The sequence below is a fragment of the Rutilus rutilus genome (assembly GCF_951802725.1).
Source record: "Rutilus rutilus genome assembly, chromosome: 3".
Classification (NCBI taxonomy): domain Eukaryota; kingdom Metazoa; phylum Chordata; class Actinopteri; order Cypriniformes; family Leuciscidae; genus Rutilus; species Rutilus rutilus.
Window position 1 is genome coordinate 58,213,210 of NC_140211.1, and position 24,819 is coordinate 58,238,028.

At 38.7% G+C, this 24,819-nt stretch overlaps 1 protein-coding gene across 1 annotated transcript in view; it reads left to right on the plus strand.

The window, feature by feature from the left end:
* Window positions 1-24,819, plus strand: part of piezo1 (piezo type mechanosensitive ion channel component 1 (Er blood group)) — a 133,066-nt gene that overhangs the window by 78,034 nt on the left and 30,213 nt on the right. The window contains exons 18-36 of the mRNA XM_084405406.1: window positions 801-964; window positions 2,259-2,435; window positions 3,934-4,059; window positions 4,947-5,147; window positions 6,459-6,663; window positions 8,702-8,806; window positions 9,626-9,782; window positions 11,480-11,723; window positions 14,842-14,938; window positions 15,163-15,334; window positions 15,990-16,079; window positions 16,686-16,762; window positions 16,944-17,021; window positions 17,111-17,211; window positions 17,324-17,435; window positions 18,757-18,840; window positions 20,589-20,773; window positions 22,049-22,164; window positions 22,529-22,684. Of these exons, the coding sequence (XP_084261532.1) occupies window positions 801-964; window positions 2,259-2,435; window positions 3,934-4,059; window positions 4,947-5,147; window positions 6,459-6,663; window positions 8,702-8,806; window positions 9,626-9,782; window positions 11,480-11,723; window positions 14,842-14,938; window positions 15,163-15,334; window positions 15,990-16,079; window positions 16,686-16,762; window positions 16,944-17,021; window positions 17,111-17,211; window positions 17,324-17,435; window positions 18,757-18,840; window positions 20,589-20,773; window positions 22,049-22,164; window positions 22,529-22,684 (2,647 nt within the window). The remainder of the gene's footprint in view (window positions 1-800; window positions 965-2,258; window positions 2,436-3,933; window positions 4,060-4,946; window positions 5,148-6,458; window positions 6,664-8,701; window positions 8,807-9,625; window positions 9,783-11,479; window positions 11,724-14,841; window positions 14,939-15,162; window positions 15,335-15,989; window positions 16,080-16,685; window positions 16,763-16,943; window positions 17,022-17,110; window positions 17,212-17,323; window positions 17,436-18,756; window positions 18,841-20,588; window positions 20,774-22,048; window positions 22,165-22,528; window positions 22,685-24,819) is intronic.

Below are 24,819 nucleotides of genomic sequence, written 5' to 3' on the forward strand. Positions count from 1 at the left end.
TGGATGGGAGACGCTACAAATGATGTTTGGTTTAGGGAAAAACTACAGGTGATTAATAGGGTCAAGTAAAACCTGTTATTGTCACGTTAACCTTGACAGCCCTAAATTCAACTCAAGAGAGATTTTCTTCACACACAGTAAGAGTCTGACACGTTTTTCCACCCCCTTTTGATTGACAGGATATAATCGGTCCTGATCATCGGCTGTTTTTAAAGTCTCCCTGTAGTCAATAATTTTACCCCTTTTAAAACTCATCTCTGATCTCCAAAATGACATATTTAAATGTTTTTTCTTGAAAACCGAATTTTTTTTGCCTTAAAATAGCTTGACTGTAACTCGACACCCTCGCCTCATTTAGTATTTGTGGTTCTATGAATATGCAAATGAGCCCCGCCTCCACTCACTCACTCAGCTCAGAGATCCACTGGTTGACGATCACACGTTGATCTGATTGGTTACAAGGTAGTTTGTGACGTCAGAAACACCAGCGATTTCAAAGCGTGTGTTTGAGACTGTCTTTGGTTCACTGCAGTTTTAAGGAGGAAATACTCAGCAATGGTGTCGACTTATGAACTTACACATGCTTTGTCTTAAAGCAGATTAAAAACACCACATAGACACATAAACAACATTAAAAGCTGGATTTTCACCACAGGGGGACTTTAACAACAATCAGTAATAATTGCTTTTATCGGCTAATACCGATTATTGTCAGATACATCGGTGCATCTGTATTCAATACTCATACGGTCGCCAACATTCACCCCTAATTTTACTCTGCATTCTTGCTCTGTTCTCAGAGGCGATACCCAGCAAGTGGGGACTGGTGATGGACAGACTTATGGTGTTGTCGACGAAGTTCTCCGACACCTTGACCCACATCCAGAGCTTCATTTGGAGAGTTTTGGAGCTGCACATCGTCAAAATTGTGGCTTTTTTTGTCGTCTGGGTCGCACTACTGGAGGTCTGCACCTCTCATATCTAGGCCATGTCATCATGTTGGTTTCATAACCAACATTTACTCAGACACCTTCAACATTTCTCACATTATCACAGTTTATTCACTATAGTTTAGAAAATGGTAATAAAATATGACAAGAATCAGTTGATATTTCACTGGTTTTGTCCATCCTTCTGTTAGACTGTCTCACACATGAATTATGTTGAATATCTGTCAGATGTTAAATTTAAAGGGTTAGTTCACCCAAAAATGAAAATTCTGTCAGTAATCACTCTCCCTCATGTTGTTCCAACCCCGTAAGACCTTTGTTCATCTTCGGAACACAAATTAAGATATTTTTGATTAAATCTGAGAGCTGGATCTCTCCTCCATAGGCTTCTAAGACATTATAACTTGTTGGCCCAGAAAAGTTATTAAAGACATCGTTAATATAGTCCAAGTGACTACAGTGGCTCAATCTTAAGTTTATAAAGCGACAAGAATACTTTTTGTGTGCAAAAAAACACAAAAATAACGACTTTATTCCACTATTCATTTCCTTCTCTCTGGGCCTTGAGTTTTTTCACGTAGTATAACTGCGCAGTGCGTCTGTGTTGCACGTGAAAAGACTCGAGGCCCAGAGAGAAGGAAATGAATAGTGGAATAAAGTCGTTATTTTTGTGTTTTTTTGCACACAAAAAGTATTCTTGTCGCTTTATAAACTTAAGATTGAGCCACTGTAGTCACATGGACTACTTTGATGATGTCTTTATTACCTTTCTGGACATGGACAGTATACCGTACATACATTTTCAATGGAGGGACAGAAAGCTCTCGGACTAAATCTAAAATATCTTAAACTGTGTTCCGAAGATGAACGGAGGTCTTACGGGCTTGGAACGACATGAGGGTGAGTCATTAATGACATAATTTTCATTTTTGGGTGAACTAACCCTTTAACTACACAATTAGATAATACCAGTTTAGCTCAACCAATTACCAAGCAATGCTTCATTGTGTTCAGTCTGTGTGTAAAAAGAGCATTAGCAATTAAAGAAAAAACACTTCAGCAAAACATGATCATGTCAAAGTGTCTGAATCATTTTTAGTCCCAAATTATTATTAATGTTACTGGTAGTCACTGTATGAAGAATATTTGGGTATAATATGTCACAGTTTACTTTAATTTGCTCTCCTCACTTACATAAATGAACTATAGTGTCCTGCACACACTAGAAAAAAATAACGCAAAAAATTATATGATAAAAAAAAATTACGCACTTGTTTTTCCTCTCTTGTTTTGCCGCTTCATTCGCAGCCGTCGGCGATGAACTTGGTGCTGGTGGTGCTGTGGAGTTTCGCCATTCCTTACGGCCGTTTCCGAGCCATGGCCTCCTGTATCTCCACCATCTGGGTTTGTGTCATCATCGTCTGCAAGATGCTGTACCAGCTCAGTGTGGTCAACCCTGCGGAGTACTCCAACAACTGCACCGTGGTGAGACACACACACACACACACACACACACACACACACACACACACACACACACACACACTAATGCATGGTTGGTTAGAGGTGTTTAGAGAGGACCTCTTATGTGCTTTTTGGGATCTACTAGAATAGGTTTTCATGCTTGAATGTTCAAAAAACAAAAATTAAGGGCCTTATTTTAACGATCTAAGGTCATGGTCTAAATCGCAGGGCGCAAGTGCACTTTTCAGGACGTCCGAAGTTTAACGACGGGGAAAATGGTCGGCGCTCCCGGCACATGGTCTAAAAGGGTCGTCTCTATTCTCTTAGTGAGTAATGGGTGTGTTTTGGGCTTTACGTGCAATAAACCAATCAGAGTCTCATCTCCCATTCCCTTTAAAAGCCAGTTGCGCTCGAGCCATGACGGATTCGCTATTTACATGGAGGAAGGGTGTGTGTGTGTGTGTGAGGTTAAAGCGGGGCCATCTACAGGACAAGCCAGATTCACCATATCTTGATGTACACAATAATAATCTTTTACATTGTAATCCTTTTCTTTTTAATATTTGGCATGTTTGTGTGCTGCTTGTGTAATAAGGAGAGTGTGTGTGTAATAAGCAAAGTGTACGGGCGTTGTGGACCCTATAGGTGCACATTACTAACACGCTCTTTAAATAAATAATAAATAAATACCGCGCCATTGACTTTAGATCAGGTTCAGTCGGTCAACGGCTCAGTCTATTTCAGTTCCTCAAAACTTGTGTGTTCCTTGTGTGTGTGTGCAAGATTCTTTTTTAGCGCAAAACAAAAACAATAATACAAAATTTTGATAATGTATCCTGCGCCATTTGTGTTCTCACATCATGTGGGTTATTGAGGAGAGGTGTGATTAGTTTTAAGACAAAAAATGTCAGAACCAGACATATAATTTGTAGCTTGTAGATGATAAAAAGGCCATATGTATTTTATCTTGGGATCTGAATATCATACAGACTTTAAGTGTGGACACGAACTACCCAGAACACCCTATTATCATGACTTTTGCACAAGCAAGCACTCACATTTTCTTCATAAAACATAAACATCTTTTACACAGGCGCTTTTAAACACATTCAGGCACCGAGTGTTCTGTTCCTCTCACACGTATACCAAGATTAACAACAGCAACACCGTCTCATAAACTTAACACTAATTAAACAAATGTCCTCAAGCGTGGATAAAGTTGATGTGTTTAGTCTTGCATTTTATGGATGTTTAAGGGGAAAGAAGTGGTTTGTTTCTCTCAGGTGATTTACAAATGCTCAGGCTGGCTTGTGTTTGTCGCCATATAAACGGTCAAACTTTCCTCTTCACAGTGATTCGTCTATTCTGCTGACAGGATTTAGCCTATTCTTTCCATTCAGTGATTGTGACGTGTCCTAAACAGATGCAAAATGATGACGTTATGTTGGTAAACATTTCGGTGAGGACAGAAAAACTGGTGGACACAGTGTTAACTCTTTCTCTCTTTTCGTACGTGTAGCCAATGGCGAATGAGACGAGTCTAGAAACCGATGAAATGCTGAACTCCACCCTGTACCGAGCGCCTGTGGACCCGGCCAACTGGTTCGGTGTTAGGAAACACGCGACTGCCCTTGGATACAGCAAGGTGAGATTCACTTTAGTCTTCTCTTTCCTATTGTGACGTATATCCGAGTGAAACGCTTCTGGAACAAGAACAAATGTGGGCGGAGCTTGATTTTGTCTGTGAGTGATTGATTGGATGGTTGTGGTTTGCTATTGGCTGATCTCATGTGATTGACAGGTTGCCCCGCCCTCATCATCAGGATGGGAAGTTATTTCCCATGATTCAATATTACCAGGAACGTGAATTTAAAACAGTAGTAATGAGCACGGATAAATCATGGATAAATACTGCAATATTCCATAAAGAATTGTCAATATTGATTTCATGGTGACTTAATAGTGCCATATGTTTATCAAGTTATGCTCAACTCTAAAATATGCAATGTTATATTTAAAAGAAAAAAAGTAATGCAAATTCTTTGGTCAAAAGGTTGACCTTAAGTCTAGACACTTCATTATTTGATCAAATGTGTGTTTTGTTTTTTACACAAAATTAGTTAAAAATAATAAAAATGCGAGGTCAAAAGACAACAACGTCACACACTACAGTTCGAGTATAGTTCTATTAATAGTACTTCCTGTATACTTTATAGCTGTATGCTAATATTCATTACTAAATTATATCCTTTGAGTGACCAGTTTTAATTTTGATTTAGTTTTATTTAGTCTTTTGACTAAAAGGGCATTTAGTTTTGGTCATATTTTAGTTTTAGTCGACTAAAGGCCAGTCCACACCATCGGACGATAGCGCTCTGTATATTCGAAGTGTGCCGTACTTTTGTCGCCTGTCCCTTTAAATGCTCGAGTTCGACATTTGCGATATTTCGATAATGTCGATATATTGTGCAGCCCTGATAACTAGTTTTCCATCACACACGGTCACACCAGCTCTGTGTTGTGTGCGGTTAGGATCACCTGCTGGTCCTGATGCTGCTGGTGTTCGAGGCGACTGTGTACCGGCACCAGATTCATCATTACAGACGACAGCAGCGCTCGCCTCCGACCATCCCAGTCATCTTTCCTCAGGCCACCCGTGACACGCTGGACCAGAGTCTCCTGCACTGCCTCAAATACCTGCTCAACTACAGCTTCTACAAGTTTGGCCTTGAGGTACGAGTTCCTCTTAGACTAAACGCCTCGTGTTACACGTTACGAGGAGTTACTGTAGTAATGACTATACATTGTGCATAATTACATGCAACTAACTCTAATCCTCACCTTATAGTATGTTAATTAATATCACTCAGTACTCAAATGTATAATTACACTGCCACAAGGACAAGATCAAATAAAGGGTTACACTTTATTTTACAGTGTCAGTGTTACACGTTACGTGGAGTTACTGTAATAATAACTATAAATTGTGCATAATTACATGCAACTAACTCTAATTCTAAACTTAAAGTATGTTAATTTATATCACTCAGTACGTACATGTATAATTACACTGTAACAAGGACACCTTAAAATAAAGGGTTACATTTTATTGTACAGTGTCAGTGTTACACGTTACGTGGAGTTACTGTAGTAATAACTAAGTTTTGCATAATTATATGCAACTAACTCTAATTCTAAACTTAAAATGTTCATTTATATCACTCAGTACGTACATGTATAATTACACTGCAACAAGGACACCTAAAAATAAAGGGTTATGCTTTATTTTATTGTCCTTGTTACACATGTTACATGGAGTTACTGTAGTAATAACTATAAATAATACATAATTACATGCAACTAACTCTAATCTTAAACTTATAGTATGTTAATTAATATCACTCAGTACTTACATGTATAATTATACTGTAACAATGACACCTTAAAATAAAGGGTTATGTTTAATTTGACAGTGGCAGTGTTACATGTTACATGGAGTTACTGTAGTAATAACTATAAATAATACATAATTACATGCAACTAACTCTAATCCTAACCTTATTATATGTTAATTAATTTCACTCAGTACGTACATGTATAATTACACTGTAACAAGGACACCTTAAAATAAAGGGTTATACATATACTTTACTTTATTGTCCTTGTTACACGTTACATGGAGTTACTGTAGTAATTACTATAAATTATGCATAATTGCATGCAACTAACTCTAATCCTAACCTTATAGTATGTATGCTAATTAATATCAATCAGTACTTACATGTATAATTACAATGCAGCAAGGACACCTTGAAATAAAGGGTTACACTTTATTGTAGTGTCCTTGTTACACACGTTACATGGAGTTACTGTAGTAATAACTATAAATTATGCATAATTACAAAATCAAAACACTCCATCACAGCAATGACAAATTGGTTGGGAATCTAGCGGGATCTATGCATGTATTTCTCAAACCATTTCTCAATATCAGTTGCTATCGATGCACAATTAATTAAATCTGATGATAATCTGCTTCTCTAGATCTGCTTCCTCATGACTGTGAATGTCATTGGCCAGCGAATGAACTTCCTGGTGATTATCCACGGCTGCTGGTTGGTGGCCATCGTGGTGCGGCGGCGCAGAGCGGCCATCGCCAAGATCTGGTCAAAGTACTGCCTGTTCCTGGTCGTCTTCATGATATACCAGTACGTTCTGTGTGTGGGCATCCCTCCTGCGCTCTGCATAGGTGAGGCTTGTCTGGATCAATATATCATTATCACTTTTGACAGCTATCCTTTTTGTCTAACTTTAAAGTAATATACTGGCTGTTTTATATTGGTTTAAATCTTGAGATGTGTGTTTAAAAGATGAACTGTTTTTAGACTCACAGACACAGATAATAAAAAGAATGAAAAAAGAATAAGTAAATGGGAAATAGCAATATGCAGTACAAAAATATTTACAAATATAGACAATAGACGGTATGTACAAATGCAAGGAAATATAAATAAGAAGTATGGTGTGTTAAATTAATAATCTCAACCTGTTTTAAAGTGATTAAAACCCCTGTAATAACAAATAAATAACAAATTACACAACTACTATAAGCATATTCAACCTTACCCGGATACACTGTACTGGAGCTGCACGATTCTGGATAAATTGAAAAATATATATTGTTTTGTTTAAGATAGGGATCATGATTATCCCATGATTCTGAATAGACAATTAAACAAAAAAATAACATATAATTTACTAGAGGTTCTGACTAAATGTTAACAGCTGCAGCTTTTTTATTATTATTCAGGTCGAGTGAATGATTCAAAGACTCGCTCATAAATTCATAACTCGTTTCATTACTGGATGAGTCTGTGTTTTTAAACGAATCTCTTGAATGAATAATTAAATGCCAAATACATATTTTAACAGTCTCTTGTCGCCACCTACTGGTGTAACGATGTAATTGCTACGATCTTTATTTAAAGAGTCAAGTTTCTTTCAAAAGGTGATTTACTCTATTTTGATCGCTACTGTAGACATCAGTGTTTATATCTGAACTATATTCTTTTATCAGAGTACTTCTGTGATCATTTAAATTATTGTAACATAAATAATGTTACTGTGTGGTTGAAAAGACTGATTGTAAAGCTGTTTCATATCTATACATGACAGATACTCTCTTTGGGTCAGTGCCAGCGCAGATCTGAATGTTTGCTGTGATCGTACTTGTCAAAGGTTTAATAGACTGAGCTGAATCACTGTCATTTAGGAATGAGATCATGTGGCTGTTTGGATCAAGATCGTGATCTTTTAATGATTAAGCTTCTGTTGCAGGCTGAGAGATTAGGGAGTGACTACTGTAGGAACTGTGTGTATTTTTAAGAGCGCTATACAAAATTAATTTGACTTAATTAAAGGGGTGGTTGATCATGATTTGACTTTTCTAACTTTAGTTAGTGTGTAATGTTGTTGTTTGAGCATAAACAACATCTGCAAAGTTACGACGCTCAAAGTTCAGAGCAAAGGGAGATATTTGCTTTTACAGAAATCGCTTTTTAAGAACTACAACAAACGGCTGGTAGAGACTACACCACATTCCTCCCGGGTTAGTGACATCACAAACCCTAGAATTTACATAAACCCCGCCCCCTGAACACGATTTATAGATTATCATGACAGAATATGCTAATCAATGACTAGAAGATAACTACACATAAACTACATAAATTCATCAACTAAACATTCAGAAATGTCCTGTTGCTTCCGGTTTGAACATAAAAGAATAAAAGTTTTTTAAATTTTCAGTGTGTGTGTGACGTAAAAGGACACGAGCTCTTGAAGCTCCGCCCCCTGTGCCAGGAGCAGCAGCTCATTTGCATTTAAAGGGACACACACAAACGGTGCGTTTTTGCTCACCCTCAAAAACTGACAACTTTAACATGTTATATAAAAATATCAGTGGTTTTTTTTTTAGCTACAACTTAACACACACACTCTGGGGACATCAGAGACTTATTTTACATCTTGTGAAAAGGGCATTATACCACCCCTTTAAAACCATCGACCAGTGCTTAACCAGTGCAAATCATCTCAGTTGTCAGGTAAAATCCAGTTTAGGCTAGTTTAAGCTAATCCTACATCAGACTCAGAGTCACCATGCTGATGTGTGTGTACAGTGACCAACAATTACCACAGAGTAATTACTGGAACACACCCTGCGTCTCTTGAGTTTTCTCGGTATGTGACTCGACTCTGGTAACCTGAGCTTTCTCACACGGCTATAGATTACCCGTGGAGATGGAGAACCTCAGTGACGATCCACTCAGCTCTGGTTAAATGGATCTACTTACCTGACTTCTACACCATTCCCAACTCCAGGAACCTCATATGTAAGTGACACCTTCAACTGAACACCCAACAGAACCACGATATAATTACTCACCAGTTATGCAACCTACAGTGGCCCCAAAAACTATTCGGACACTTCAGCCACTTTAAAAAACGATCGACTGTCATTACATTAGATTCTGAAATACCAAAACAAGTGTCTTCTGCAAACGAATGATTCTAGACTTTTTCTAAGAACAATGACTTTTCAATCAAGGCCATTTTTGTGTGTGCATGTACATTATGAAGTCAGTTCTCCTCACCACATTCATTACATTAACTATGGATTTGTGCCGGCCCACATCCGGCCCACTTCCGGTACACATGGATTCCACACGGACCAGATGTGAGCCGGATCTGGGCCGACACTGTGTTGCTGTCTGGGACTATTAGCCTTAATTTTGAACAGTATATCTATTGTTTTATCATATAAAACCCAAAGACCATCAACACCTAGTTTGTTATCTAATGCAGGGACTTTAATGTGAGGCTTAAGTGTAAAAATACTTTTAGGGGCCTCTATACACCTTATGTTTAATAACAGCAGGCCATTGTATATGCAAAGCTTCTGGCGTCAGCTACTTGCAAATATGTTGTTTAATGTTGGTATTTGTTATAGTTATTATCATAATCATAAACTATTTCATAATAATTTCACTATAGTTTGTGGCTACACTTATATTCTTCTAGTTATTTACCGGAACGAGAATCTCACAAATGCACAAGAAATCATTTGCTTCTGCATTGAAAGAAAAGGTGGATATAGTGAAATCTGACGCCCCTCCAAAATGCATAAAATGTTTGCAAATGATGTGTTGCAGCGGACTTCGTTCTCCTGATGTGTGCGTCCCAGCAGTGGATGGTGTTCGAAAATGAGAGAAAGGAAGAGTGGATGGTCATGGGAGGAGAGAACAAAGACAACCCGGATCCCATGGAGGAAATGCCCTTCAACCCGGCCCCGAACTTCATCAACTGCAGGTGCATTATTACTAATGAATGAGGAATGAAAACAGCTTTACTAGTCTGGGATCTGGTGCAAAAGGAGCTTTAACACGGCGTATTGCTTTCATGAACAGCAGTGAGAGCAGTATGAAGCTGTTCTATAGATAATGATCGTTGAAATAGATTGGTTTTAATGAATTTCTTGCATTAAATTAGGGCTGTTGAATCAATGTATTCATTTGGTGTGATTCATTATGGGGGATGATGTAACACATTAAAACACACACTTTTAACACAGCTGCCCAGACCTGTACGTCATCTTACATTGCATGCAGTTTAGTTACGAAACATGATGCAGGGCAACAAATGCCACTTAAATTCAAGATATGATGGCATCAAATTTCCCTGAATGGGTTTTCATCTTTTATTTGTATCATATGAGATAGTTTAGCAATATCACACGAGCAAGAGTGCTATTTTCCCCAAATATCAGCACGACTGCAAATGTGATTTGATTGATAGAATAGTTCAATAAACCAGACGTTACTTTTTAGACACAATATTGTCTGTTTTTGCTATTTTTTTCTTTTAAACGAAGCCACAGCAGAACTGATGTGCGTCTCTGAGCGACACACAGCGGCGTTTCATTACTGAATGAATCAAGTGAGTCATCGATTCAGTGACTCGTTCATAAAGACGGTCACTTTGTTTTGTTCCTGAGTGAATCCAGAGTTTTAACGAATCAAGCGAGTCATCGATTCAGTGACTCATTCAAGTGGCCAATTGATTCTTTCCTGAATTTATCAGCCGTTTGAATGAATTGGTTGAGTGAATGACGACTCACTCATTAAGAGAGTGACTTGCCGCCACCTACTGGTGATTTTAGTTTCATATTTTGAGAATCATTTTTCATTCATATTCACGCCACCTGTGAGCTGCATTAAACATTCTGTGTAAATATTCCTAAATGCCACTTCAGATGCAGCTTCTGGGAAGAAAAAAAGTTATTGTCTCATTGTAGCCTTAAAGTCCTCCTGTAGTCAATCATTTTACCCCTTAAAACTCATCTTTAATCACCAACATGACATATTTAAGTGTTTTTTCCTTGAAAAATAGTTCTTCATGCCTTATAATATCTTGAATGTAACCCGACACCCTCGCCTCATTTAGTATGCGCGGTTCTATGAACATGCAAATGAGCCCCGCCTCCACTCACTCACTCAGCTCAGAGATCCACTGGTTGACGATCACACGTTGATCTGATTGGTTACAAGGTAGTTTGTGACGTCAGGAACACCAGCGATTTCAAAGCGTGTGTTTGAGACTGTCTTTGGTTCACTGCAGTTTTAAGGAGGAAATACTCAGCAATGGTGTCGACTTATGAATTTACACATGGTTTGTCTTAAAGCATATTAAAAACACCACATAGACACATAAACAACATTAAAAGCTGGATTTACACCACAGGGGGACTTTAAAGGTTTATATGTAATAAAATCAATGTTGAATCTAAATATTTCTTTCTAAAAACTTCTTTTTGAAATGTCTATACAATGCTTTTCTTATCTTACACAATAATGACTTTAAATGATCTTTTAGCGGGTGTGATAAATTTGCGATTAATTCGATTGATTAATTAATTGGCACATCCTGTTATTTTATTAGATTAAAAAATGTAATTGCTTGACGGCCCTAATTAAAATATAACATTTAGTGGTGTTCTCTCTCTCTAGGTCGTATCTGGACATGGCGAAGGTGCTGGTGTTCCGGTACATGTTCTGGTTTGTGCTGACGGTGGTGTTCGTGACCGGAGCGACCCGGATCAGTGTGTTCGGGTTGGGTTATCTCACGGCCTGCTTCTTCTTCCTCCTCTACGGCACACGGCTCCTGATCAAACCGTCACGCACACGTCTGGTCATGTGGGACTGTCTCATCATGTACAATGTGGCTGTGATCATCTCTAAAAACATCCTCTCTGTGAGTGAACACCATTTAACTACGCATACAACTAAACAACTAGGGATGCTGAATCGGCTCATGACAAAATCTTCATTACACTGTAAAAAAAAATATGCTGCTTTAACTGTTTAAGTACAGTCAACTTTGATGTTTAAGTCATTTCAACTTAAATTACAACTTAAACTGACTTAAAAAAATGTGTTGAATCTTAAATAACTTTGAAAGTTGAAAATTGTTCACACCAAACGGGAATAGCGCGTCAAATTCGCGTCTACCACGTCTAGTTGGACGCTTGAACATGTTGAATCCATTCGCGCGTCCAGAGCGAAATTGACACGCGTAAAAATCAAAAGTTTGAATCGAATTTGACGCGCGTCTGAGGCAAAATCCGCTTGTCTGTTTGCAAGATGGCTGATGTTGATCGAGCATTCATCGAGAGAGTTGCCGCATCGGAGCGAGGATCACCCTTCAGGACACCAACTACAGCCGCTCTATCCCAGCTGCAGAGCGCCTGTCCATCTGTCTTCGCATAAAATTACATTTTAAATACAGTATATTAAATATTGAAAAACTATCAGTGTTTTTCAAACTGTGGTACGGATACCCCTGTTGGTGCTCTTTCTGATACTCACTAGTATATACTCACTTTCTAGTGATACTCAGTTAACTGTTATTGAATATTATATTCTGCTATATTGCTATTGCTATACTCCATTTTGAATGAGTGACTCCGGGCGGGAGTTTATCCCGTCACTCACAATTTTATAAACTTTTATAAACCCAGCCAATATAATCACAATGAACATATCCAAAATAAAATCTTTAACATATATATATATATATAACAACTGCAAAGTGTCTAATTTGTAAACAAAGTGATTTACGCACTAAATCCAGCATAAACTCCGGCACAATTTGACAACTCTCAAAACAGACGTCACATCCCGAACCTCACAGCTATTGGCTGCCGACCACGTTTTTCGCTTGATATTTGCATAAAGTCGAGACCTGTCCAACCTTTTGACGCTCTCGGTCGCTCTCAACGCTTTCTCCGGTCCGCTGTCAGTCCCAAAATGCACTGCGCGAGCGTGAAGCTCGACTTCCATAGGAATGAATTGAAAACGCTCGCTCCGCTCCGCTCGCACCGTGCCAGTGGACACGCACCGTTAACATTGAAATCACTCGCGCCAGACGCTCTATTCGCGTTTGGTGTGAACGCAGCATTAAAGCAATGTAAAAACATATGTTGTCATAACTTATTGATCCTCATTTTTTACAGTATAGTATATAGAAATTCAACAGTTCCAACAAAAAAATTCGAATGAAAGTGTTTTTACTGTCTTCAATTCACGGTATTTTTTTATCTTTCTTCTACTAAAGAGTGTATGATTTGAATCAGTGTGTTCTTACATCCCAAATGTGCAGTGCTATTGTCCACAGTATCTGTGCATTGGGAAAGGGAGCTTAGGTTATGTTAGTCCACTAATCATATTAGTCTATACTAGATGTGGCATTATGATTATATCTGTCAGTCCATATCATTAATACTAGGGATTCACCGATACTCATGTACTCGTACTCGTAAAAATGCTCCGCTACCAGGCTGTGTGTGTGTGTGTGTGTGTGTGTGTGTGTGTGTGTGTGTGTGTGCGTGCACTGACAACAGAGAGTATAATGGGGATAAAAAAGAAGGCTGTCTATGAAGTAAATGTATCTAATTAGTGGAATATTAAACTCATATGTGACCCTGGATCACAAAACCAGTCACGAGTCGCACGGGTATATTTGTGGCAACAGCCAACTGTAATACAATGTACGGGTCAGAATTATCAATTTTTCTTTTATGCCAAAAATCATTAGGATATTAAGTAAAGATCATGTTTCATGAAGATATTTTGTACATTTCCTACCGTAAATATATAAAACATTTATTTCTGTGAGTGAATGCAGCACAATCGCCAACATAAATGAACAACTTTAAAGGAGATTTTCTCAATGTTTAGATTTTTTTTGCACCCTCAGATTCCAGATTTTCAATAGTCATATCTCTGCCAAATATTGTCATATCCTAACAAACCATACAGCAATGGAAATCTCATTTATTCAGATGATGTATATTTAAAAAAATTGACCCATGTGACTGGTTTTGTGGTCCAGGGTCACATACAGTAACACATATATAGCTGTGGTAAAACGAGGATTCATACAATGCATTTTAGCAGGCTTAATTAAGCATGAAAATAACTGAAGGAAATATATATTTGATGAACAAATTAAGCCAACTAATATGATTCATATTCTTTTGGTTTCTCAACCCAATACATTTAAAAATTACAAATGTAGTGGAAAATACAGATATCGGTACCAAGTATCGGCGAGTACCAAAACTGAAAGTATCGTATCGGACTCGTTCTGGAAAAAGTGGAATCGGTGTGTCCCTGAAGAATGCTGGCTTGTTTAAACCAAACCTTGGGTCAAATATGGACAAACCCAAACGTTGGGTTAAAATTTATAAATTAATAAATTTTATATACTATATATAAGCCATTGAGACTCATTTTAAACTAATAAACTATCTATCTATCTATCTATCTATCTATCTATCTATCTATCTATCTATCTATCTATCTATCTATCTATCTCTTTCTTTCTTTCTTTCTAACTAATCTTTCTTTCTTTCTTTTTTCTTTCTAACTAATCTATCTTTCTTTCTTTCTAACTAATCTTTATTTCCCATTTTTCTAACTTTTCTTTCTTTCTTTCTTTCTAACTAATCTTTCTTTCTTTCTTTTTTCTTTCTAACTATTCTATCTTTCTTTCTTTCTAACTAATCTTTATTTCCCATTTTTCTAACTTTTCTTTCTTTCTTTCTTTCTAACTAATCTTTCTTTCTTTCTTTCTAACTAATCTTTCTTTCTTTCTAACTAATCTTTCTTTCTAACTTTTCTTTCTTTCTAACTAATCTTTCTTTCTTTTTTCTTAGCAACCACATAGCAACACCCTGGCAACCACCCGGCGTACCCTAGCAACAGCATAGCAACCACCCATATTTGACCCAAAGTTGGGTTTAAACAACCCAGCATTTTTTAGAGTGTATTAACAACTACTAAGAGCAGAGTTGTGTGTGTTGTGTCAGATCCTGGCCTGTGTGTTTGTGCTGGAGATGCAGAAGAACTTCTGCTGGGTCATTCAGCTCTTCAGTCTGGTGTGCACCGTCAAAGGCTACTATGATCGTAAGTCACTTTTCCCTTCTTGTCTGCAGCCGCGTTTCCATTACAGATACGTTACTGTCAGTTACTATCAGCCAATGCTTATAATATTTGTAAAATATATTTTATTTTCTACATTTCCCTAGGGTTTGTGCACCACAAATTTAAAATATTAGACCCACAGTCAAATGTAATGGTTTTGTGTGTGTGTGTGTGTGTGTGTGTGTGTGTGTGTGTTTCTTCCTCAGCTAAATCAGTGTGTGATAAGGATTGCTCTTGCTCTCTGCCTGTGGAAGAGGCCGGCATTATCTGGGACAGTATCTGTTTCTTCTTCCTCCTGCTTCAGAGGAGAGTCTTCCTCAGCTTTTATTTTGTGCATGTAACTTCAGACCTTCAAGCTTCGGCGCGACAGGCCTCTCGGTAAGAAAGAAAGGACAGTTATTTCATGCAATGATTCGACCCATTCAGAGTTAGATGTGAAACATTCCTGCTGGATATATCTGACTTATGACCCTGAGTCTGATGCTTAGTTGATGTATAAAGAACCAAAATAGATTTTTTTTTTTTTTTTTTGCAAGCGAGTGACTTTTAACAGAGATGATTTTACCATCCGTGCATATATATATATTGAACAGGTTTCATTCAATTCAATTCAATTTTATGTATTTTAGAAATGTACATATACAAAATCACAGTTAACGAAAAAGGTATTCATTTAAACATTGTTATAATTTAATGCAGAAACAATGAGTTCATTGAAGTAATGGAAGTTCAGTTATCATTCAATTACTATTATTATTTATTTATGTACTTATTTTAGCTTGAATGCTTTATCATTAACTATGTACACCTCCCTGGAGGCTGTCGTGTTCATTAGGCATCATAAATGAATCTAGGCCAATTGAATTCAAAAGTTTCCACCCTGAAGCCTGTGTTGCACATTTTTTATAGTATGAAGTTTAGAATTTGGTCTTTTCAAGTTGAATGGAATGCAACGAAACAGTGAGTAAGTGATTGAGGTAATACGTTGGGATGTGTATAACATAAAGTTTATTTTCTGTGTCTGTGCATTAAGGGGTTTCGAGCTTTTCCGCGCCAGCATTATAAAGAACATGCATTTCCATCAGCAGGCAGAGAAGAAGTCAATTCAACAGCTGAAGGAATCGTGAGTGAACACTTTGCCCTTTTATTTGCCATAATAAAAATGAATGAATAAAAAAAGAATGTCCTACATATGAAAGCTTATTTTTGCCACAGAGTAAAAAAAAAGAAAGGTAATTGCAACTTTTCTGACTTTTTTCCCTCAGAATTCCCCCACAATTATGAGATACAAACTTCGCAATTCTGAGAAAAAAGTCACAATAACGAGATATAAACTCGCAATTCTGAGAAAAAAGTCACAATTTTGAGATATAAACACAATTATGAGGAAAAGTCACAATTATAAGATATAAACTCGCAATTCTGAGGAAAAGTCACAATAACGAGATATAAACTTACAATTCTGAGGAAAAGTCACAATTATGAGATATAAACTCGCAATAAAAAAAAAAAGTCACAATAACGAGATATAAATCACAATTCTGATTTGATCTCTCACAATTTTGAGTTCATAATTTGCATATGCACAAATTTGTGAGAAATAAAGTCCAAATTGAAAGTTGCAATTACTTTTTATTTTTATTTTTTTTATTCCATGTTGGACACAAGCTTCCGTAACTTTATCGAGCTCTAGTCACTCTATATATATTCAATCTTCATGTTTCCTCAGGATGAATCGCATACGTGAAAAACAGCAGAAGTACAAGGAAGGACGCAAAACTTCTGATGTAGAGGAGCAGCCCGCAGGTACTGATGCATTAACATTTAAACTAATACAACACTGATCAGCTGTGGTTTAAAATAAGAATGAATAAGTGATGTGATGTGATGCATGAAATCTGTAGCCAGGAAATGAGAATGCCACTGCATCAGCCATACATCCCTAATATATATGTGTGTGTGTGTGTGTGTGTGTTTCACCTCATAGACGGCAAGGAAAAGAAGAAAGAGAGACAGTTGTCAAAGTCCAAACGATGGGAGTATCCCTGGATGGATCATGCGACTGGTATATGTCAAGCTTAATAAAATGAACATGTTTTCAGGGAAGCAAAAATGCTGCAGGAGTTTAAATATTGGTGATTGTCTTTGCTTTAGTGTTGCATTCTGGGGAATATTACATGTTTGAGTCTGACAGCGGAGAGGAAGATGAATCCTTTCAGGAGGAACAGAAACCTCGCAAACAAACGGCCTTTCAGGTGAAACGCGCTTGTATTAAGTTTGCTCTCTGTTGTATGTTTGGTAAGGCGGTTGTTGCAGGGATATGTGTGTTAAGTGTGTGTGTGTGTGTGTGTTAAATGTTTCCCACAGCTGGCGTACAATGCTTGGGTCACCAGTGCAAAAGAAGCGCTGAAAGAGCGTCAGCAGAGGCAGAGAGAGCAGAGAGCCGAAGCAAAGAAACAACAAACCTCTCAGGCTTCAGGTTAAACGCAGACATATGAAACATACAGCGATATATTTCCCAGACAACAACATAGTGTCGGCCCAGATCCGGCCCACATCCGGTACCAAGCGTGCCGCACAAGTCCTGAAAAGTGAAGCCAAGTGTCCCAGAGTCTCGATCGCCCCCCGGTGGCTGGTCCCAGTATAGCTCATAAACCCAGAGTCTCGATCGCCCCCCGGTGGCTGGTCCCAGTATAGCTCATAAACCCAGTCTCGATCACCCCCCGGTGGATGGTCCCAGTATAGCTCATAAACCCAGTCTCGATCGCCCCCCGGTGGATGGTCCCAGTATAGCTCATAAACCCAGTCTCGATCGCCCCCCGGTGGATGGTCCCAGTATAGCTCATAAACACAGAGTCTTGATCACCCCCCGGTGGCTGGTCCCAGTATAGCTCATAAACCCAGAGTCTCGATCGCCCCCCGGTGGCTGGTCCCAGTATAGCTCATAAACCCAGTCTCGATCACCCCCCGGTGGATGGTCCCAGTATAGCTCATAAACCCAGTCTCGATCACCCCCCGGTGGATGGTCCCTGTATAAGCTCATAAACCCAGAGTCTCGATCGCCCCCCGGTGGCTGGTCCCAGTATAGCTCATAAACCCAGTCTCGATCACCCCCGGTGGATGGTCCCTGTATAAGCTCATAAACCCAGAGTCTCGATCGCCCCCCGGTGGATGGTCCCAGTATAGCTCATAAACCCAGTCTCGATCACCCCCCGGTGGCTGGTCCCAGTATAGCTCATAAACCCAGAGTCTCGATCGCCCCCCGGTGGCTGGTCCCAGTATAGCTCATAAACCCAGAGTCTCGATCGCCCCCCGGTGGCTGGTCCCAGTATAGCTCATAAACCCAGAGTCTCGATCGCCCCCCGGTGGCTGGTCCCAGTATAGCTCATAAACCCAGAGTCTCGATCACCCCCGGTGGCTGGTCCCAGTATAGCTCATAAACCCAGAGTCTCGATCGCCCCCCGGTGGCTGGTCCCAGTATAGCTCATAAACCCAGAGTCTCGATCACCCCCGGTGGCTGGTCCCAGTATAGCTCATAAACCCAGAGTCTCGATCGCCCCCCGGTGGCTGGTCCCAGTATAGCTCATAAACCCAGAGTCTCGATCGCCAATGGAAGAAAGTGAAGGGGTGTCGTCCATCTATTTTACAGTCTATGTCCGGTACACACGGATTCCACACGGGCCGGATGTGGGCCAGGTCTGGGCGACACTTTGTTGCTTTCTGGGTTTACAAGTAGACAAATCAACCATTTCCACATTTGATCTAATTACAGTGGTATATTGAGATGTTTGTTTCATCAGGTGATGCTGAGGAGGATGGAGCGGTTTTTGATGTTGGGAATTCCCAGGAAGTGGAAGAAATGCAAGAGGAAGGAGAAGATGTGGGTAAGTAAGCAATTTCATCCCTGCTAGATATTCCACGCTCAGCTATTATTGGAAAGTGGAAGCATTTATGAACAACAGCCAAGAACTGGAATAACTCTGGTCACGAGTGCTGATGCGCGTAGAAGTCGCCAACGCTCTGCTGATTCCAATGCTAAAGCGTTCCAAACTTCCACTGGCATTGATATCAGCACAGAAACTGTGCGGCGGGAGCTTCGTGGAGTGGGTTTCCTCACATCAACAAGTACAGTGCCAAGCGCCACCGGACTCTAGAGCAGTGGAAACCTGTTCTGTTCTGACGAATCACGCTTCTCCGTCTGGCAGTCTGATGCACTGCGTCCGAAATCGAATACTTGTTGTATTTGAATACATGTGTATTTGAAAAGAAGAAGCCGAAAAGTACCCGGATGACCTAATATTTCCAGTGAGATTCTGAAGTGTGCATCCGATGGACTCTTTGCTATCCCATGAGGCATCGGGAGAGGCTTTATGAGTGGCAGTGAAGCAACGCGACTGACGCTGGTAGATCACGTGACAGTAACAACATGGCAGATTTAGCATTAGTCGTAATTTAATTCATAGAACACGTTTTTTTTTACGGTTTCAAAGTTCAAACTCAGATGTAGTTCCTACTCTGACAGTATGCAGTTTCGGATGCTCTGTGGGTTTGGCGGATCCCAGGAGAACGTTTCCGGCCCGACTGTAAAGTTTGGTGGAGGAGGGATGATGGTGTGGGGCTGTTTGTCAGGGGTTGGGCCCTTTACTTCCAGTGAAGGGGAATCTTAATGCTTCAGCACACCAAGACAATGCTCTGCTTCCGAATTTGTGGGAACAATTTTGGTGAAGACCCTTTTCTATCCCAGCATGCCTGTGTCCCAGTGCACAAAGAAAGGTCCATAAAGACACGGCTGGATGAGTTTGGTGTGGAAGAACCAGACTGGCCCTGATCTCAACACCTTTGAGATGAACTGGAACGAAGATTGCGAACCAGGTCTTGGTCGTCCAGCACCAGTGCCTGACCACCCAAACCCTCTTCTGGATTAATGGGCAAAAATTCCCACAGAAACACTCCAAAATCTCATGGAAAGCCTTCCCAGAGGAGTAGAAGCTGTTGTAGCTGCAGAGGCAGACCAACTCCATTTAATGCATTTATTATTTATGTAATGCTCAGGTGTCCCAATACTTTTGTCCATATATTGGACCTAAATAACACATCCGGTTTAATGACGCATTTGAGCTTAAAGGATTCACTTCACTTCAGAATTTTAATTTCCTGATGATTTACTCACACCCACGTCTTCCAAGATGTTCATGTGTTTCTTTTTTCAGTCGAAAAGAAATAAAAAATGGTGATAAAAAAGTGGGTAAAAAGTATATACCGGTAAATGTTTTTTTTTTTTTTTATAAAATGGCCGCTGGTTTGTCTAGATAAGACTCTTATTCCTCGGCTGGATCGTGTCGAGACTTTGAAGCTGCACTGAAACTCACATTTGGACCTTCAACACGTTGGACCCCATTGAAGTCACTATATGGAGAAAAATCCTGGAATGTTTTCCTCAAAAACCTTCATTTCTTTGCAGCTGAAGAGAAAAAGACATGGACATCTTGGATGACATTAGTAAATTATCAGGAAATTTTAATACAGAAGTGAACTAATCCTTTTAAAATGGAGATTTATCACCGCCTAACCACAAGCAACTGAAAACAAGCTGAATTTCACAACATCCTCGTGCATCTTTCTGATTTTACAGTATCTCAGGGCACTGGCAGTGATGTAGTGCAGAGGATTCTGGACATACTGAGGTTCCTTTGGGTGCTTTTCCTAGCAATGGTGGACGGATTCACCTTGTGGCTCAACATGCTCACCAAACAGTATGTAGACACTTCGATGGTCCTCTGTGAGGAGCGCTACCTCTTCATCCACAACATCCGCCAGGTGGGGCAATCACCTTCATTTATACAGCGCTTTTAACAATACAGATCGTTTCAAAGCAGCTTTACAGTGATGATAGGAAATTACAGTAACAGAGATTGTTTTGGCTTTACAACAGATCTAGAATAAAGTTATTGTCCAGCTAAAGTTAGTTTCACTTCTGTTGTAAAGATCATTACCCAGCAAGCAATTTTGTGTTTAAAAGACGTCTAATAGGCGTCCAAACACAGCTCAGAAGTCTAGGCTAAAACAAGGCAAAATTGGAAATTTAATAGACGTCTAAACCAGAGCTCAAGAATAGACTAGTCATCAATTAGATAAAGAAATGAGTGAAGAAATGAAACCAAACACCTTGTAATCACTGTTGACTTTGCTTACATGATGGAATATCATACATCCTCCAAGTCATTTTGGTATGTAACAAATTCAAGGTTATTTTGGCTAGAAGTGTGTTACTCACAGCCGGACTATATCGGGTCTATAGTTAGCAGGGTTTGAAATTAACTTTTTCACTCACCGGCCAATTTGGCTACTAAATATTTAAGTTACCGGCCATTCAGAACTTCTGCTAGCCAAAAATAAATAAATAACCAAGATTAACTACGTCACATCTGTATGTATTGTAAAATTTGGATTTCATACATTAATTTCTTTTTCAAACAAATCCCGTCATCCAGCATCTCCTCCATTCCTCTTTCATCCTCGTCCTTTTCACCAAAAACGTGTTTTAGGAGGACAGATCAATACAGTACAAAGAACATCAAAACAATGTGGGATGTTGGAAAATAACAGTCTTTCTGTTCACCAAATGCTTTTTAATCTTCGCTATTGCGTTAATGCAAATGAACAAGCGCCGTTATTTGTTGCGTAGTGACGTGTGTGTTCGAGTAAGCCAGATCTGAGCAGATTCTGCACAATACGCTGTATTTAATATATCATGATGATCAGTATTTGTGCTAAATCTGACCAGAATTATCTTACACAAACTTCCCCAGCAAAGTGGGTAAACATAATAAGTAACGCCAAATTGTCTCGTGATTTGACAGCGTTGCTCGCCACAGTTGATTTATACCCGCATTTGGCGAGTGTTCATTTTAATTCTATTGCTTGCTGGGTAGATATTTAATTAGGGTCGCATACACGACACCGTTTTAACTGAAAACAAACAGAAAATGTTTAATGTGTTCTGGCCGGTCATTTGCACGAGAGCAGTGTTCACTCACCCAAACACACCTGACCTGTCGTTGCCATTGTTCTCATGAAGTTTACCGTCCACAGACACTCTCCCGAGAGCCCACGGAGGACCAGCTCTCCCAGGACAGTGAGAATCTCACTCTCGAGACCTGTCTCGATGAGACCGACACAGACAACGCTCGCTTCAGCAGCAACGCCAAGTGAGTCTGACCGGTTCCTGCTTTTATGCAGGGTTCGGACACTGCAAAAAATGCTTTTCTTACTTAGTATTTTTGTCTTGTTTCCAGTCCAAATATCTAAAAATTCTTAAGTCAAGATGCATTTAAGTAGTAAAAGGCCATATTAAGTCTTGTTCTCTTGGGAAATAAATCAAAATTTAGTGAGTTGTTGCTTAAAAAAAGCTAAATTATCTGCCAATTGAGTAAGAAAAATAATCTTAATTCAAACGGAAACAAGATTTTTTTCTTATCCCTTTGACAGATAATTTTGCTTGTTTTAAGCAACAACTCACAAAATGCCTATATTTTTCTGTCATTTATGACCAAATGTCCCATGTCTTTGCAGCGTGGTTGAGTTGGAGACACTGGGTGGTTTCGCGAAGGCCCGTGACTTTAGCAGCACGACTCTGTCTTCTGAACTCACACTTGATCTCGATACAGAACCGTTTTACAGCCAACACCCTCGACGCTCCAGAACCGCCAGCGAACTGCTCTCCGACAGGTGATATAGGACATTACTGTACGATCCTCTGCATTTATTAAAGGATTAATCTCATGAAAACATGTCTGGATCAGTTAGAAATTATATTTTGAAGAAAGTCTGTTTTATGACTATGTCTTCTTAATTAGCTTATTTTCATTGTATAGCAGTTTGAGCTAACACTTTATTTTGATGATCCACTTTAGACATCCTACTAACTACAAGTAACTTTGCAACTACATGTCAACTAGCAGTCATTAGAGTATTAGTAGACTGTGCTTAATATCTGGTAACACTTTATTTTGACGATCCACTTTAGACATCCTACTAACTACAAGTAACTTTGCAACTACATGTCAACTATCAGTCATTAGAGTATTAGTAGACTGTGCTTAATATCTGCTAACACTTTATTTTGACGATCCACATTAGACATCCTACTAACTACAAGTAACTTTGCAACTACATGTCAACTACCAGTCATTAGAGTATTAGTAAACTGTGCTTAATATCTGCTAACACTTTATTTTGACGATCCACATTAGACATCCTACTAACTACAAGTAACTTTGCAACTACATGTCAACTAGCAGTCATTAGAGTATTAGTAGACTGTGCTTAATATCTGCTAACACTTTATTTTGATGATCCACTTTAGACATCCTACTAACTACAAGTAACTTTGCAACTACATGTCAACTAGCAGTCATTAGAGTATTAGTAAACTGCTTAATATCTGATAACACTATATTTTGACGATCCACTTTAGACATCCTACTAACTACAAATAACTTTGCAACTACATGTCAAATAGCAGTCATTAGAGTATTAGTAAACTGTGCTTAATATCTGCTAACACTTTATTTTGATGATCCACTTTAGACATCCTACTAACTACAAGTAACTTTGCAACTACATGTCAACTAGCAGTCATTAGAGTATTAGTAGACTGTGCTTAATATCTGCTAACACTTTATTTTGATGATCCACTTTAGACATCCTACTAACTACAAGTAACTTTGCAACTACATGTCAACTAGCAGTCATTAGAGTATTAGTAAACTGCTTAATATCTGATAACACTATATTTTGACGATCCACTTTAGACATCCTACTAACTACAAATAACTTTGCAACTACATGTCAACTAGCAGTCATTAGAGTATTAGTAAACTGTGCTTAATATCTGATAACACTATATTTTGATGATCCACTTTAGACATCCTACTAACTACAAGTAACTGCAACTACTTGTCAACTTTTTCTACTAACCGGAACCCTAACCTGACAGTCTACTAATACTATAATGAATGCTAGTTGACATGTAGTTGCAAAGTTACTTGTAGTTAGTAAAATGTCCAAAGTGGATCACGTGAACTCAGTTTGGTATACTCTGTTGTCTTTGAATTGCTTAAATAAATGTATAAATTCAGCATTAGCAGAGCAACCGTGATGCATAAATAATTAAATTATTTTGTTATATTACATAAATGAGAATTTGGGAGAAAATGTGTATTAATGGTGTTAAAGGTGCATTGTGTAATATTTAGGAGGATCTGTTGACAGAAATGCAATATCATAAACATAACTCTGTTTTCAGTGGTGTATAAAGACCTTATATAATGAAGCTTACATCCACATGCTTACATCCACATGTTTCTATGGTGGCCCTGAACGGACAAAAGCATTTCATCACTATGTTGTTCTTCATGATAAGAAGCTTCAGCTAAAGTCAGCGAATAAAACACTGACACAATGATGAACAAGTAACAATAATATTCACAATAACATCGTTTTACTGAATAATTAAGTAAACATAATTTCTTATTTTAGTTAAACTTTGTTGTCCTTAAAGGCAATTCTTTGTGTAGACAGCAATAGGAACAGTAGTATACACATACACATATTAACAACACAACACAACACAACACATCAATTACCTTGAATTACAAAAAATCATTTAAAAACTTAATTGCCGCCGGTATGAAAGAATTTCTATATCTATTTGATTTACACAGGGGAGTCTAAATCTATTTTATCTCTGTAAAGAAACCTCATTGTTTAACTGACAACTCTCTGCTGTCTCAGACGATGACATCACTTCCTGTCGCCACCATAACTTCTGTTAGGTGCAATTCACAACCTCACCACTAGAT